This window comes from Cnephaeus nilssonii (genome assembly GCF_951640355.1).
Source record: "Cnephaeus nilssonii genome assembly, chromosome: 2".
NCBI lineage: Eukaryota > Metazoa > Chordata > Mammalia > Chiroptera > Vespertilionidae > Cnephaeus > Cnephaeus nilssonii.
In genome coordinates, this window is record NC_137073.1 from 10,242,271 (window position 1) to 10,259,660 (window position 17,390).

General features: G+C 46.9%; 1 protein-coding gene across 1 annotated transcript; it reads left to right on the forward strand.

Moving 5' to 3' along the window:
* The first annotated feature begins 11,861 nt into the window (after positions 1-11,861).
* On the forward strand, positions 11,862-17,109 carry DCTPP1 (dCTP pyrophosphatase 1). The gene is made up of 3 exons (XM_079761450.1): positions 11,862-12,069; positions 12,749-12,859; positions 15,450-17,109. The coding sequence occupies exons 1-3, from the start codon at positions 11,969-11,971 to the stop codon at positions 15,748-15,750; spliced, it is 513 nt and encodes a 170-aa protein (XP_079617576.1). The 5' UTR covers positions 11,862-11,968; the 3' UTR covers positions 15,751-17,109.
* Positions 17,110-17,390: the final 281 nt, after the last annotated feature.

The following is a 17,390-nucleotide window of genomic DNA, read 5'->3' on the forward strand; positions in this document are numbered from 1 at the left end:
TCTCCCTGGTTCCCACAGCCAGAAGACTGCTCCTCAGCTTGGCAGATAAAGGGAAGTTTATTTCCTGGAAAATGCGAATTAAAAAATACTGCAAAATCAGGGGCACCAGGCACAGCAGAGGACAGGGGACTTGACCAAAAACAGAGGAATGAAAACTGCAAAATGAGGGCCCAAACCTCTTCCTCGGCTATTAGAAACACTGCGCAGGAAGCTTATACCGCTGCTCATGGAGAAAATGAATGTGCCCGAAAAAAGACATACATAGAAACATTTGAGGAGCCCCCAGTTACAATCCCTGTATGGGCAAGTCTCCCAGTTGAACATCTTCACTCAGGCACATTCTTTTTAATGCCTAAGTTTTAGATAGGAGCAGTCACTGGAGGCAAGCCTCCAACTTGAAAGAAGTCAAAGCTAACAAATTCAGGAAAGGGACAATACAGGGAGTGGAAGAAAAAAAAATGGAGGCAAAGATAAAAAGATAGTCCATGAAAAGATAAGAACAAAGCACGTAGAATATAAAAATATAGCTAAGATTTTAAAATTCAGTAGAAGACTTAGAAGATAAACTTGAGCCCTGGCTGGGCTGCTCAGTCGGTTGGAGCATCGTCCGTACACTGAAAGGTGGTGGGTCTGATTTCCAGCCCAGGCACATACCTAGGTTGGGGGCTGAGTGCCTGGTTGGAGCACAAACAAGAGGCAACCAATGAATGCTCTGTCCCTCCTTTCCACCCTCCCTCCCGCTCTCCAAAATCAATAAACATAACCTTGGGTGAAGTTGTGTGGTTTTTTTTTTTTTTTTTTTTTTGTGTGTGTGTGTGTGTGTGTGTGTGTGTTTTAAAGAAAATACAGTTCAGGAAATTTTCCAGAAAGTAGAACAACAAAAAAAATATATATATACAATAGAAGGAAAAAAAAAAAAGAAAATCAGAGGTGAGCCATGAGGTTCAACATCTAAGAGGAATTCCAGGACGAGGCAATAAAGCATATGGAAGAAAGAAAATTATCAAAGAGTAATACAAAAAAATTTTTTAACTTAAAAGTTGTGTCACATACCTCTTAATTCCCAGCATAGTGAATGAAAAAAGACATTAACTTTATTACGACCCTAACAATAATAATAATAATCACAAATGTTTATATAGTGCATACTCTTTGTCAGGCACTGTTCTAAGTGTTTTATCTGTATTAACTCATTTAAAATTCCAACAACCCCATTTGTTAATAAGGAAGCTGAGGCACCAAGAGATTAAGAAATTTGCCCAAGCCCGGCCGGCTTGGCTCAGTGGTTGAGCATCGACTGATGAACCAGGAGGTCACGGTTTCATTCCCAGGTAGGGCATATGCCCGGGTTTCAGGCTCGATCCTGTGTGGGGCATGCAGGAGGCAGCTGATCAATGATTCTCTCTCATCATTGATGTTTCTCTCCCTCCCTCCCTCTCTAAAATCAATAAAAATATATTAAAAAAATAAATTTGCCCAAGGTGACTCTGGAGTCCAAGCTTGAATTCACTATGCTCTCCTACTGGGGAGAGGGGAAGATCATATACAAAGGTTCTGGGATAAGAATGGTATCAGGCCAGCCAGTGTGGCTCAAATGGTTGAGCATCAACCTATGAACCAGGAGGTCATGGGTTCAATTCCCGGTCAGGGCACATGCTGGGGTTGTAGGCTGGGTCCCCAGTAGGGGTCGTGCAGGAGGCAACCAACCAATGATTCTCTTTCATTGATGTTTCTCTCTCTCTCTCTCTTCCTCTCCCTTCCTCTCTGAAATCAATAAAAAATTTTTTAAAATATATTTTATTGATTTTTTACAGAGAGGAAGAGAGAGGCATAGAGTTAGAAACATCGATGAAAGAGAAACATTGATCAGCTCCCTCTTGCACACCCCCTACTGGGGATGTGCCCACAACCAAGGTACATGCCCTTGACCAGAAACGAACCTGGGACCCTTGAGTCCGCAGGCCGACGCTCTATCCACTGAGCCAAACCGGTTTCGGCAATAAAAAATATTTTTTAAAAAAGAATGGTATCAGAGTTCTCAATAGCAAATTGGAAGCTAAAAGCCAATGAACGAATGCCTTCAAAATTCCAAGGGTAAAGGATTTTCTAAAATGTATAATTTTACTTCTAGCCACATTTTTCAAAAATGTAGGATAAAGGTATTTTTAGACATGTTTAAGTATGAAAGGGGTTTCATCCCATGCACTCTTTCTCAAGAAACTACTGGAAGATGTGCTCCAGCAAAAGAGGGAGCAAACCAAGAAAGAAAAAAACATGGGGTTCAGGAAATCTAACCCAGCCAGGGAGAGAGGTGAAAGGGGGTATCAAGGTAGATGCCTGAAGAGCAAGTCCATGCTGGAACAGGAGCCTGGGAGGCTTCCAGAAAAAGGAAAGTGGAACAGATACGGTATTGATGCGTTTAATTTTGTGAAAAGTTGTATTGGAAGGATAATGGAAGATGTAAAAAGAATTAGTGATAATTATATATATTAAAAAAAACACACACACAAATGGTTCCTAGAGCAAATTAGGCCTGAAACATTGCTGAAGATAAAAATGAAAAAATTGGAGGAGAAACCAAGATGGCGGCATAGGTAAACACCTAAACTGCTGCCTCGCACAACAATTTCAAAACTACAACTAAAAGACAAAATGGATATCATCCAGAACCACAGGAAGGCTGGCTGAGTGGAAATTCTACAACTAGAAGGGAAGAGAAAAGCACACTGAGACTCACAGGAGCTGCGGAAGGCAGAGGTACGGAGGCGCGCGCGGGTGCAGAGAGGGCTGGCAACTGAGTACGTGGCTGGCTTTTTCAATCCACAGGGAGACACAAGCTCCCGACTGCTCTGAACTCCAGTTTTGGGCGAGACTCTGGGGACCCAGACTCATAAGGGGAGAAACTGGACTGTCTGGCAGTGGGTGAAACTCAAGGGCGGCTTTCTCTCAGAGGTGCTTGCAGCAATTACCGCGGGACACTGAGACCCGGGGAGTCTCTTAGGGCAGGGCTGACGGGAAGCCATTGCTAGTTGCTCCGCCCTGAGATCCCGCCCCATCCCTGAGTGCAGAGGCTTTTGCATAAGAATGGCTGGGTCCTTTGAATTCTAAACTTACCTAACAAACTGCAGCTGAGTCAGTGAGACCCAGAACATCCAAAAGAAGGCCCAAGGCCCCACAGCAGCTTGCACTGCTTCACAGCTGGGCCTCATCTGGGCACCTCCAAAACCCAAACAAAGAACAGGAATCTGCAGATCTCTCCGTAGCTCCTGCTGGGTGGCCTCAGGCAGAGGCTAAATTAGCACCTCCTTGGAGATCCAAGAGCCAGTGTACCCAGGGGTCAGAGTGGGACCATCCAGATTACAACTCCTCAGATCCATAAGGGATACACTCAGGGGGCAGACTCAGTGAGCACCAAAGCCCCACTGAAGCAAGCCTTGCCTCATAAGGGTGTCTCCAGCACAGAAGTTCTCCCATCGTAGACACAGCTGATCCTCACAGCCAATTGGCCTGGAGGTCAATTCCTCCCAGTGATACCAACAACAATCAAGGCTTAACTACAACAAGACTGTGCACACAGCCCACAAAGGGATGCACCAAGAGTGTCCACCTCAGGTAATTGGGGAGGCTGAACCACTGGGCCCTATAGGACACCTAGCACACAAAGCCACTCTATCAACTCAGGGAAGCAGCCAAAATGTGGAGACAAAGAAACAGGTCACAAATGAAATGAATGGAGGAAAGCAAATGGCTGGATATAGAGTTCAAAACCACGGTTATAAGGTTTTTCAAGAATTTTCTAGAAAAGGCCGATAAATTTAGTTAGACCCTCGAGGATATGAAAAAGGACCAACTAGAAATTAAGCATACACTGACTGAAATAAAAATTAATATACAGAGATCCAACAGCAGACTAGAGGATCACAAGAATCAAGTCAAAGGTTTGAAATACGAAGAGGCAAAAAACACCCAACCGGAAAAGCAAAAAGAAAAAAGAATCCAAAAATATGAAGATAGTGTAAGGAGCCTCTGGGACAACTTCAAGCGTACAAACATCCGAATTATGGGGGTGACAGAAGAAGAGAGAGAGCAAGATACTGAAAACCTATTTGAAGAAATAATGACAGGAAACTTCCCCCACCTGGTGAAAGAAATAGACTTATGAGTCCAGGAAGTGCACAGAACCCCAAACAAAAGGAATCCAAAGAGGACCACACCAAGACACATCATAATTAAAATGCCAAGAGCAAAAGTCAAAGAGAGAATCTTAAAAGCAGCAAGAGAAAAACAGTTAGTTACCTACAAGGGAGCACCCATATAATTGTCAGCTGATTTCTCAACAGAAACTATGCTGGCCAGATGGGAGTGGCAAGAAATATTCAAAGTGATGAATAGCAAGAACCTACAACCAAGATTACTTTACCCAGCAAAGCTATCATTCAGAATTGAAGGTCAGATAAAGAGTTTCACAGATAAGAAAAAGCTAAAGGAGTTCATCACCGCTAAACCAGTATTATATGAAATGTTGAAAGGTATTCTTTAAGAAGAGGAAGAAGAAGAAAAAGGTAAAGATAAAAATTATGAACAACAAATACATATCTATCAACAAGTGAATCTAAAAATCAAGTGAATAAAAAATCTGATGAACAGAATAATCTGGTGAATATAATAGAATCAGGGGCATAGAAAGGGAGTGGACTGACAATCCTCAGGGGGAAAGGGGTGTGAGGGTGCGGGAAGAGACTGAACAAAAATCATAAACCTATGGATGAGGACAGTGGGGGTGGGGTAGGGGCAGAGGGTGGGGTGGGAACTGGGTGGAGGGGAACTATGGGGGGGGAAAAAGAGGAACAATTGTAGTAATCTGAACAATAAAGTTTCATTTTAAAAAAATGACAAAATTGAACCTGTCTTACTTCGGGCACATAAGGAGAAGGCAGGGTTCTTTGGAAAAGACAATAATGCTCGGGAAAATGAAGGCAGCAGGAAAAGAGGAAGATCAAAGGTGAGCTGGATTGACTCCGTAAGAGAAGCCACATGAGTGGACAGGAGCTGAGTAGGGCTGTTGAGGACAGGACATTGTGGACATCACTCATTCAAGCCAGGAGTCTGAGCCCACTCAATGGTACTTAACAACAATATAGAAAACTGGCATAGGAAGAAAAGAATGAGGCCCATCAACTGGTCAAAAATAAAATCTTGTATAACAAATAAAATGTAATCACTTATAGTACTCAGCAATAAATTTTTACATAGCTAATAATGTTAATATTACCTAAGTTAACTGATTGATTAAATCCCGTTTTCTCCTGCTCAAAGGTCCTAATAGCTTTCCATAAAATTCCTGCTACATATCTCCAACTTTATCCCTGGCACTCTCCCTGCCTCTCTCACCACACACTAGGCCCATGGTCGGCAAACTGCGGCTCTTTGGCCCCTTGAGTGTGGCTCTTCCACAAAATACTACAGCCTGGGCGAGTCTATTTTGAAGAAGTGGCGTTAGAAGAAGTTTAAGTTTAAAAAATTTGGCTCTCAAAAGAAATTTCAATCGTTGTACTGTTGATATTTGGCTCTGTTGACTAATGAGTTTGCCGACCACTGGGCTAGGCCATTAGCCCTTCCATGGTGCTTCCAACAAATCAAGATCCTTTGTGCTTTCAGTTCCCTCCATCTGGAACCTCACCGCAGGCTCTCTACCTGGCTGGCTCACTCTCAGTCCTGGCTCAGCTCAAATAAAAACTCCTCATAAACGCCATCTCTGACCTTTGCCAACACCTAGTTATTCTCCCTATTTATTGGCTTCATGCCTTTTATCCTAATTTGTACTTATCTTGAGAATGTATTAGTTTACTTTATAATTATCTGTCTCTGCTAGCATGTGGGCTCCAAGATGGCAGGGGATGTTCAGTATCCCCAGCACCTAGAACAGTGTCTGGTCCATAGTAAGTGTTCAGAATATATTCAATGAATGAATGAATGAATGAATGTACACATTGGGGACCCTAGCACCCTCTATTTTGACACTTTCCTTGCTCTTGTCTCCTAGCAGTGGAAGCTGATACCACCAATCTCTTTCAGAAGGCTTTGGAGAAGAAATTAAGACCTTGGTCCTGGTTATCCCTTTACACAACTCTCTAACTGGTTCATTTTCCAGCTTGGGGTGGGCAGTAGAAAAGGGATGAAAATGACTGGATGCCTCCTTGGCCTGGGCCTGCTTAGTTAACTTAGAAAGGGTGAGGGGTTGAGAGTAAGGTAGGCATCCAACTTTTCCTTGGGTAAAAGGATGAGGGGTTGGGCATCAAAATGGAGGTAGCAGGTAGTGGAGGTGGCAGGGCCTTGGGTACAAGCACAAGTAGGGAAGCCAGGGAGGAAAAGGAAGAGGAAGAACAGGAAAAGGGAGCCGAAGGGAGAGAAGGAAAAGGGAAGCTGAAGCTGGAGGAGGATGAAGAGAAGGGACAGAACGACAGATGGAAAGGCAGTGACTGGGTGACCTCAGCTCCCACCAAGCACCTGTGAGTGGCTTCCTTTACTTCTACTGCTTTGCTCTCCAGCTGCTGCCGCCTCTTCCACTCCAGGGTTTCCCAGGGGGTGGGAGACTTGTTCCACTTGCTGAGGAGCATTGAGGAGTGCTGGTGAGCTACAGCCCGTGCCTTTCGGGGTGATCTCAGACAAGTCGTGGGTCCCAGTTTTCTCATCCATAAAATAGGTGCAGCCACACCCACCTGTGGCAGGAAGTCAGGGAGGGGATCCCATGTGATGTGCTTGTATCAATTAGTATTTATTTGATCTACTCAAGTACCAGGCCCGGAGGAAACAAAAGCCTGACACTGCTTCTGTTCTCCAGGAGACCCAGTGTAGGACATCTAGAAAAGGGACACCAGTCACCCCAAATTAAGGTGAAAAGTGCTAAGTGCATGAGAGCTAGAGTGAATGCAGTGCTATAGAAAATAAAGTTCTGTCCTTTGGAGGAAGTTTTGGAAGGCTTACCAGAGGGGTGACTTTGAAGCAGGACTCTACAGGGTGGGTGGAATTTGGATTTGGACATGCAGAGAAGTGAGCTGTGTGAACAAAGGCAGGAAGGGGAGGGGGGGATATCTAGCTGGACTTCAGCATGTATGTAAGGGGGCAAGGCTGGGTAAGTAAGTTGGGGAAGAGCTTCTAAGAGTGTTGGCAACTCATCCTGAACGGGCTAAGCTAAAGATTCCTAAAAGTCCTTGTCATGACACCCCCTAGAACATTTTTCTTAAATATATTTTATTGATTTCAGAGAGGAAGGGAGAGAGAGAGATAGAAACACCAACGATGAGACAGAATCATTGACCAGTTGTCTCCTGCACACCCCCTATTGGGGATTGAGCCTGAAACCCAGGCATGTGCCCTTGACTGGAATCAAATCCAGGACCCTCAGTCCACAGGCCTTCACTCTATCCACTGAGCCAAACGGGCTAGGGCTCCCCCTGAAACATTTAATAAGAACAAACTTTTGTTTTAATCCTACCCAAGGATATGTCTTACTGATTTTAGAGAGGGGGGAAGGTGTGTGTGTGTGTGTGTGTGTGTGTGTGTGTGTGTGTGTGTGTGTGTAAGAGAGAGAGAGACAGAGAGAGAGAGAGAGGAATATTGATGTATGAGACAAACATCAATTGGTTACCTCCTGTACCCACCCCCACCAGGGATCAAACCTGAACCCTGCCAGGGCAAAAACAAACATTTTTAATTATAGCAAAATGCTTTCTCCCATCTCCAAGTTCAAAACCAACAAGGCCTATGACTCTACCTCCAATAATAATAGCACTGTGATAGGTTGGGGATAAAACAATGAACAACCCTGGGATCTGAGACTGGCTCAGGTTCTCCCACCCCCATAACACCCACCCAGCTTATGGGCCTCCACTACTTTGTTCTCCCGCTGCTTCCGCCTCTTCCCCTCCAGGGTTTCCCAACGAGCCTTTCTGGGAGCAGTTGCACAGCTTGGCTCTAATAAGGAAGGCGGCCAAACTCTAATGAGTAGCAGAAGGGCATGTGTGTGCATGCTCATGTGTGCCTGCCCAGCCCGTCCATCCTGTCATTAAACATTTGTCAGCCTGTGCTGGAGAAATACCTTTATTTGAAAAGACTAGGCACCAGTCTCAGGAGGAGGTGGGGGAGGAAAAGGCTTAAAAAGGGCTCATCGTAATCGTGGACCAAAACGCAAGACCAAGCACACTGTGACCCTGACAAGCAGGGAGGTGGGTTTGCCTAGATGTGTCTGAGGGGAATGGTGAAAACTGACTGCATGTGGGGGTGAGGGTGGAAAGAGCATGGGATGAGGAGCCCAGATGATAGGGCCAATCATATGTGCAGGTCTGTTCCCTCTCCCCCATGAGGGCCTCCCTATCCCCCAACTCCGTGCTGTGCTGGAGCTGGGCTTGGCTGGTCTTCAGAGGATGATGCTGTGGAGCAAAGAACGTGGATGGCCCTGCAGGTTCTTCACGAGAGCCTTACAGCTCAGCCAGGGGTCTCCTGGGAAGCGGGCTGAGGCAGTCCCAGAGAATGCCTCTTCCTCCTTGTCAGTGTCCAAGGACCATCTGACCTGTGAGCTCTAGAACTCCTAGTCCTTGGCTATTCAAAAAGCTGAGGTGCAGAAGACTCCTAAACACATTGCTCTCCAAGTGTGTTCTATTTTCCAGTAGAAGTTTTTGGGTTCTTATTGGAGAAGCTTAGCAAACACCAAGGAAGGTGCTAGGGAAGGTAGTTGGCTCCCGAAACTTGCAGTTCACAGATCCACAAGGCAACTCAATGCTCTGAACTTCAGGCCTGTGAGTCTACCTGCCTGCAGGACATCATCTGGATGTCCTGAGCCATCTTGGGCTCCATGTTTCCCAAAATAAATTTATTATCTTCCCTCCCACCCAACATCCAGGTTTCTGTGTCCTCTTTCAACAAATAGCAAAACTATCCATCCTTTTCTCAAGCTTAGAAACCCAAGAAGTTTTCTCCCATCTCTGGTATCCAACTTCCATGTTGCCTAATCCAGTGGCAAATTCTGTGCTCTCAATTCACCCAGCAGCTCAGCAGCACCCAAATCAGATGTCCACTCAATCTGGAGCTCTCTCCGTTCTTGCCTCCATAACAGCACACCCTGCCAATTTCCCTTCTACCTCACCTGCCTCTTCTCCTCTGCTGAACTGCTGAATGTTGGAGTACCTCAAGTCATGGTCTTGACTACCTAGATTCTTGTATTATTATGCCTCTCCAATTCCTCCTTTAAGTACGGTATAAGTGTTTGAGACTACCAAATCTGAATTTCTCCTCTAAAGCTTAGGCTCATAAATCCACCTGCTTAGTTGACATATATCTTCAACTTGCTTTGTCATAAATCAAACTCCTGAAGCCACATGTGTTAAATCCTGCACCTCATCTTTTTTGTCCCAGTAAGAATCATCCAGCCACCAAATTGTTCAACACTCACAGCCTAAAAGCCATGTTTGATTCTACCCTTTCCAGCTAGTTCAAAACCAACAAAGTCAATAGATCTACCTCAAAAATATGTCCCAAATTGTCCACTTCTCTCCATCTTCACCCACCATCAGCCTGGTCCACATCACCATCATCTCTTGCCTAGACAACCATAGTAACCTATCTTCCTGCTTCTTTTCTTGCCCTTCTCCAATTCATTCTTTTTTTTCCCCAACTCATTCCTAACGCAGCAGCCAGAAGGCTCATAAATAAAGTATGATTCTCCTACCTAAAAACCCTCCAAAGGGCTTCCATAATACTTAAAATCCCAAAGTACTATATACATATAATTTATATAAATTTAAAAATCATGGGTAATTGATATGATCTGGCCTCTAACACCATAACCAACAACTCTCTCCCTTGCTCACTACATTCCTACCATACTGGAATTCCTTTGTCTTTAGAACATGTTAAGTCTTTCCTGCCTTAAGCATCGGTGTTCCCTCTATCCAGAACTTATCTCCCTTAATTTTTAATCAGCTTCAATGTCACCTTCTCAAAGACAAGTAACAGAAAAACTAAAAGTGGCTGACCAATAGATATTTTTTAAACTTATATATCCAAAATCCTAAATTAGGGTTTTTCTGTAATTTGTAAAAATAAGTGGCCCAGCAATATCATCAAGGACCCAGGTCCTTTCCATCTTGCTAGCTACCAGTCTTAGCAGGTGGGCTACCTCTCCTCATTATCCAGCCTTCACATACTAATACCAAAGGTTAAAACTTACTATGTCTTGTCCTAGCCAGCTTGGCTCAGTGGATAGAACATAGGCCTGTGGACTGAAAGGTCCCAGGTTTGATTCTGATCAAGGTCACATGCCCAGGTTGTGGGCTTGATCCCAGTGGGGGCATGCAGGAGGCAGCTGATCAATGATTCTCTCTCATCACTGATGTTTCTCTCTCTCTTCCACTCTAAAATCAATAAAAATATACGTTTTTAAAAATAACTTACTATGTCTTTTTTTAAAAAAAAAAAGAATAAAGAACCTTTCCCAGAAGTCTCTACCACACTTCCTCTACCTCCTCATTGTAAAAAACTAGGCTACATGCTCACCCATAAACCGATCAATGGCAGGGCAATGGGGCCACATAATCAAGTAGAGAAGGATAGATCCCAGAATAAAATTACTGTTCTGGCCCTAACTGGTTTGGCTCAGTGGATAGAGCATCGGCCTGTGGACTGAAAGGTCCCAGGTTCAATTCTGGTCAAGGGCATGTACCTTGTTTGCGGGCACATCCCCAGTTAGGAGGTGTGCAAGAGGCAGCTGATTGATGTTTCTCTCCCATAAATGTTTCTAACTCTCTATCCCTCTCCCTTCCTCTCTGTAAAAACTCAATAAAATATATATTTTTTAAAAATCTATGTTCTGCAAAAATGGAGACATGAGGCCCTGGCCAGTATGGCTCAGTGGCTAGAGCATTGGCCTACGGACTGAAAGGTCCCAGGTTCGATTCCGGCCAAGGGCACATGCCTGGGTTGTGGGTTCCATCCCTGGTGGGGGGCATGCAGGGGGCGGCTGATCAATAATTCTCTCTCATCATTGATGTTTCTATCTCTCCCTTTTCCTTCCTCTCTGAAATCAATAAAGAAATATATTTTCTTTTAAAATGGAGACATGAGGGGTGCAGCTGAGTAAACAACAGTCCTTACCATATCTTCCCTGGATCACGCAATCTAAATTTGCCCCCACTTTTCATAATGTTTAAATACATTTAAATTTGTTTTCAGAGTACTTATCACCATTTGATGCAATAATAGGCCAAACAGGCTCTGAGGCCAAACTGCCTGGAGTTAAAACCTGGCTACTAACTGCTGGGTTAAATGACTCAATGTCTGTTTCCTCATCTGTAAAACGAGGACGAGGAGGTGAAGGTGGAGGAGGAGGAGGACAATGATATTACCTACCTCATAGGTTGTTGTGAGGGTTAAATGAGTTGCTGTAAGGGTTAAATATGTAAAATGCTTAAAACAGCTACCTGGTTCCTGTTTATTCCTAGGGCCCAGCTGTATTCTGGAGATATTCTTGTTTCGTAATAATAAATTCCCCGTTCTGACTTAAACTCGTCATTTCTGGGGTTCTCCGCTGAGCGTCCTTCCCGGTTGCACACCGTCATTTCGCTGTGGCGCCATCTGGCGCCGTAGGTAAGTGACGCGCCTGCGCTCTCCCCGCCCTCTGCCCTTTGTCTCTTAACCGGGTGGAATCTGGAACCCACACCTTTAAGACGCTTGGCCAACCCCGAAGCATTCTGGGGCAGAGGCCTGTGAGCGCACGCCTGAAGCTTGCTCGTATTGGTCCAGTCCGGGTAAGGGGCGGGCTATAGCAAGCTCCACACAAGTAACTGGCCTTTCCTGCGGCTCCGCCCCCGGAAGCAATCGCTAACGCCTGTGATTGGTCAGAGCCTCTGGAGGCGGGTTCCGAGCTGAGCGCGGGGTTTTTCCGTGCAACCTGGGCAGCAGCTCGGTGGGCGACATGTCCACTGTGGGTGGGGAGAAGCCTGGGGTCGCGGGGGGCGAGGGCACCGAAACTGCCCGCCCCTTCAGCTTCAGCCCGGAGCCCACGCTCGAGGACATGTAAGCCGTCTTTCCCCAACCCGGGCTGGGGAAATCACCCCCTCTCGCCCTTTTATTGGGGCGGGTCCCTCCACGTGTCGGGAAGAAGTCTAACCGCTGTGCTCGCGTCCCAGCTCTGCTCTCTGACCTCTGGCGAGCCTTCTAACCTCATATTCACAATGGGCTTAGCAGTGCTCACCTGAGCAGGGGGGTGGTGACGTCTGGTGAGTAATGTTAAGGCCCGCCCTGAGGAAATACTCGGTCGGCCCTCCAGGAATGGGAGAGAGAACATAGACAAATGCAGTGAGAGGGGGGAGGCATTATTTCTTGCTGGAGGAAACCAAGAAAGGCTCCTTAGGGGAAGTCCCCGTGGACCTACAAGGTCTCTAAGATCATAGGATTTAGATATGCAGAGACAGGGATGTGCCAGGTGGAGGAAACTGCAGCAGCAGCAACAGGAGATGGAATGGTAAAGAGGGTATTGTTGGGTTTCCATAGAGGTTAGGGTCTGTGTAGGGGCTGGTCCATTTCATAGTCCCCTAGAAAAGCCATGACTAAAGGCCATTCAAGGAGTTACTTGCAGAATCCTGTCGGAAACCCATGCCCCCATTACAGATCAGAGATAGCTGCCTGGGCCCTGCATCTCCGCCCCCATGCCCTAACCCTGAGGCTGGGCTTCCACCCCTTTCTCCTATACCAGCCGCCGCCTCCATGCTGAGTTTGCTGCTGAAAGAGACTGGGACCAGTTCCACCAACCTCGGAACCTCCTCCTGGCCTTGGTGGGGGAAGTGGGGGAGCTGGCAGAGCTCTTGTGAGTAGATGAAAGGCTTCCTGGAAGAATCTTCATGTGGTGTGTGTGGGGGGTGGGGGGGGGATGGTATTGGATCATCAAACATCCATGGGTTCAAGTTCCCCTTCTCACTGCCAGGCTCTGTTTCTGGTGCTGGGAATACAGATGACTTGACAGTCCCTACCCTTGAGGGGTGCCCAGCCTCCTGGGAAAGAAACAGCAAGGCAGATCTTGGTCTAAGAAAGGGCCAGGGCAATCTTCCTTTCCCTCTGCCTCTGGGATAGAAAGGAATATATTCTACTAGAGGCCTGGTGCACGGAATTCGTGTGTGTGTGGGGGGGAGGGTCCCTCAGCCCAGCCTGTACCCTCTCCAATCTGGGACCCCTTGAGGGATGTCCGACTGCCCATTTAGGCTCAATTCTGGTAAAGGGGCAGTCGGACATCCCTCTCACAATCCAGGACTGCTGGCTCCCAACCGCTCACCTGCCTGCCTGTCTGATTGTCCCTAACTGCTTCTGCCTGCCAGCCTGATCGAAGCCTAACTGCTTCCCTGCTGGCCTATTGACCCTAACTACTCTCCCCTGCTGTCCTGGTCATCCCCAACTGCCCTCCCCTGCTGGCCCGGTCACCCCTAACTGCCCTCCCTTGCCAACCTGGTCGCCCCCAACTGCCCTTCCCTGCTGGCCACCTTGTGGTGGCCATCTTGTGTCCACATGGGGGTGGCCATCTTGTGTGTTGGAGTGATGGTCAATTTGCATATTACCTCTTTATTATATAGGATAGAAAACCTGCCTATGGCACTCCAGGCAGGGGCGAGACTACAAGTGCATAGGTGGTGAAGTGGGAAAGGGCAAGTTAAGTTCAGGGAGAACCTGAGACTCTTCCAGTGAAAGCTTCTCAAGGAAGAGCACGGAGTTTGTATCTGCTTTGTTCTCTGGTGTGTTCCAAGTGCCTGGCCCACGACATTCAGTAGATATCTTCTGAGTAAGTGATAGGGCTGTGGAGGAGAGGGGTGGGATATGAACCCAGAATGACAAAATTGGGGTTAGGAATTGATGGATTTTGGACAGAAGACCTGTCAGCAGGGTGGATGGATCACCAAAAGAATTAGGGCAGAGAGACCAGTGAGGAGGCTGGTGCAGATTAGGCCAGAGGTCATGAGGCCTAAGCCAGTGAAGTCACAGCGGGGTGGAGAAGTTAGGGCATAGAGATGTGTGTGGGCAAGACATTCATTTATTATAGATTTATGAGCATCATCTGTGTGCTCGCTCTTCTAGAATCAAGAGATAGGGCCTTTAACAAGACAGACATTGCTCCCACCTTCACAGTGCAAGGAGACTGACAATAAATAAGCAAGCTTATTTTTTTTTTAATGTGTCTTTATTCATTTCAGAGAGGGAGAGAAAGAAAGATCAATGATGAGAGAGTGTCATTGATCTGCCTCCTGCTCACCTCACACTGGAAATGGAACCTGCAACACAGGCATGTGCCCTGACCGGGAATCGAACCATGACCTGGTTCATAGGGTGTTGCTCAACCATTGAGCCACACCAGCCAGGCTTATTTTAAGGGTGGTGTGATAAGTTCAACAATTGTGATAATTTGAACTTATCAACAATTGTGATAAGTTCTATAAATAAACATCAACAATTGTGATAAGTTCTATAAATAAAATAGCACGAGGTTGTGAGAAAGAAGGAAACGGAGGGAGAAGGCTTTTCTGAGGAGGTAACATCTGAGCTGAGACCTGGACAACAGGAAGGAGCCAGCCATGGGAAAGCTCAGGAGGAGCAGGGAGAAGACCATTCGAGGCAATGGGAGCAATAAGTGCAAAGGCCCTGGGACACTTTGACCTGTTTGCAAGTCAGAAAAGGCCAGGGTGACTTTTAGGTAGGGAGTTAGGGAAAGTAGTGGATTCTGACATTGGAAGAGGCAGGAGTCATTCAGCTCATGCAGGACCTGGAGGGCATGGATTTTATTCCAAGCACAGCTAGGGGAGTTTTAGCAGAGGGACAAAATGTAATGTGTAAATGTGTTTTAAAAGATGATGCTGGGCCCTAACCGGTTTGGCTCAGTGGATAGAACCTCGGCCTGTGGACTGAAGGATCCCAGGTTCGATTCTGGTCAAGGGCATGTTCCTTGGTTGCGGGCACATCCCTGGTGGGGAGTGTGCAGGAGGCAGCTGATCAATGTTTCTCATCGATGTTTCTAACTCTCTATCCCTCTCCCTTCCTCTCTGTAAAAAATCAATAAAATATATATAAAAGATGATGCTGGGCAAGAGTAGATGAGCTAGCAAGCTTCCCCGGTAGTCCAGGTCTGAGATTTAGTCTGGGGTGGCAGTGGCTAGGGCTGGAGAGAATTGCGTCTTGACAAGTGAAATGATCTCTTGCCAACTCTTTGGCTCGGGTGGGGACACAGAGGTCTGGGTGACTCATCTGTTGGAGGCTCTTCCTCTACCCAGGGCCCATAGGGGTTGAACTGTTCTTGGAGGAAGTTCCTAGGACGTGTGAATTCATTGCTGCAAGAACTGGGGTGCCCTGGGAGGCGGAACCCATTGTCCTAGCTAGCATCTCTGTGTGTGTGCCTATCATGTGTGTTCCATCCCCAGTCAGTGGAAGCCCGATGGGGAGCCTGGTCCCCAAGCCTGGCCCCCTAAGGAACGGGCAGCCCTTCAAGAGGAGCTTAGCGACGTCCTCATCTACCTGGTAGCATTAGCAGCCCGCTGCCGTGTGGATCTTCCCCGAGCAGTGCTCTCCAAGATGGACACCAACCGGAGGCGCTACCCAGCACATCTGTCCCGTGGCTCTTCTCGCAAGTATACAGACCTGCCCCGTGGGGCCACCTCTGAAGACCAGACTGTGGGGACTGCAGACCTTGCCTGTGAGTCCACAGGTCAGGCCTCAACCTAGAAACATGGAACCAAGATCTGCAGCTCAGCATGACGTGTGAGGAAGACAGTGGCCTGCCCAGGGAACGTCATTCTAGTCCTTTCCTAACAGATCACAGACCTAGGGGCACGTCCTGAGGTCTGAGGCTCAAGAACCTCTGGAAGACAGACTCTTGGTACTCTTCTCCCTCAATAAAAGTTTTGTTTAACCACCTCCAGATTCTTTCTGCGGTGGCTGGGGAGGCTCCGTCTCAACAGGTGCTGAAGAGGGGCACCAGGGTTGCTTCTGGCCCAACTCCCATGTTTCTCTAGTGTAGCTCCCACCTGCAGGGCAGAGATCTGATTTCTAGTGGGTTGCCTGTGAGATTCCAGCCAGTTTCCTTCCCCTTCGGGGACTCTAACAGATTGGAGGCTATACATAGCTTTAGAGCCCAGATTTTTGAGCCAGGCCGTCAGGGATCAAATGCCATCTTTCATACTTAGCTGATAGTGTTCATTGATTTCCTCATCTAAAATGAAATAATAGTGCCTACCTGATAACGTTTTAAACTTAGGTGAGCCCAGCTGGTGTGGCTCAGTGGTTGAGCGTTGGCTTATGCACCTGGAGGTCATGGTTCAATTCCTAGCCAGGGCAGATGCCAGGGTTTCGGGCTTGATCCCCAGTAGGGGGCGTTTAGGAGGCAACCAATCAATGATTCTCATCATTGATTTTTCTATCTCTCTGAAATCAATAAAAATGTAAAAACAAACAACTTAGGTGAGTTAATACTGTCAGTAGAGTGCTTAGGACAGTGCCTGGTACATGGGACTTTGTAAGTTTCCAGTTATTAACTTTCAACTCAAAACTTTCAGATCACTAGAGCAGGAAATGTCAACAGTTGAGTTAGGCCTGGGTCCAAGGCTAAGCCTCAGGACCCAGCACAAACCGGGATCAGATCTCTCATGTAGAGCAGAACAGGGCTTCCACTCCTCTTGGACTTGGGCCTCGTGCCCCTGCACTGCCATCTCCAGACCAATTTCTCATTCCACTTCTATCCCTAAAAATAGTGTTAGGTGTGTGATTTACCTGCTGTGTGACCTCAGACATCATTTTTCCGAGATGCCCGTGGCCTGGGGAAATGCTGGAAAAAAGACCTTTAAGTTACTTTTGCTGCCCTTGTCAACCTGTTTCCACATCAGTAAAATGAGGGCTCCCCTTTACTGGCCTCATTCCTCCCGGTGACCTTATCCCTCTCACCAGTGATCTCTTACTTCCCAGGTCAAACTCCAGATTGGCACTGCTTCAGCTTTGTGTTCCCAAGCCCACCCTGCGCCCTACCAGTGATGGTGGGAGCCTTATCCTTACTGGTTTGATTTCATTACCTCTCCTTGATCAATTATCTCCCCTCTATATAATCAACTTCTCTTCCTTCCCATTACCCCTCACCAGAAGCACAAAAATTGACTCTCCTCCCTATAGACAAAACCAACAAACTCCCCAGCTACTGCCCTCATACTTCCCACAGCCACGCCTCTTGAGAAAGGATGTTACACCCACCCCTTCTGCTTCCCCATCCTCCCATTTATATCCTAACCCACTATCACTCCACTGAAACTGCTCACCACTTCCCCAAACTCCTACAACCAGTGGGCACCAGAGCAAAATCTGACCACTTCCTCTGA

Bases quoted from the DNA above. Each gene is read 5' to 3' on its own strand.
- DCTPP1 (XM_079761450.1), top strand. From the start codon at position 11,969: ATGTCCACTGTGGGTGGGGAGAAGCCTGGGGTCGCGGGGGGCGAGGGC. The intron at 12,070-12,748 runs GTAAGCCGTCTT...CTCCTATACCAG, and splicing joins GAGCCCACGCTCGAGGACAT to CCGCCGCCTCCATGCTGAGT. The intron at 12,860-15,449 runs GTGAGTAGATGA...TTCCATCCCCAG, and splicing joins GGGGAGCTGGCAGAGCTCTT to TCAGTGGAAGCCCGATGGGG.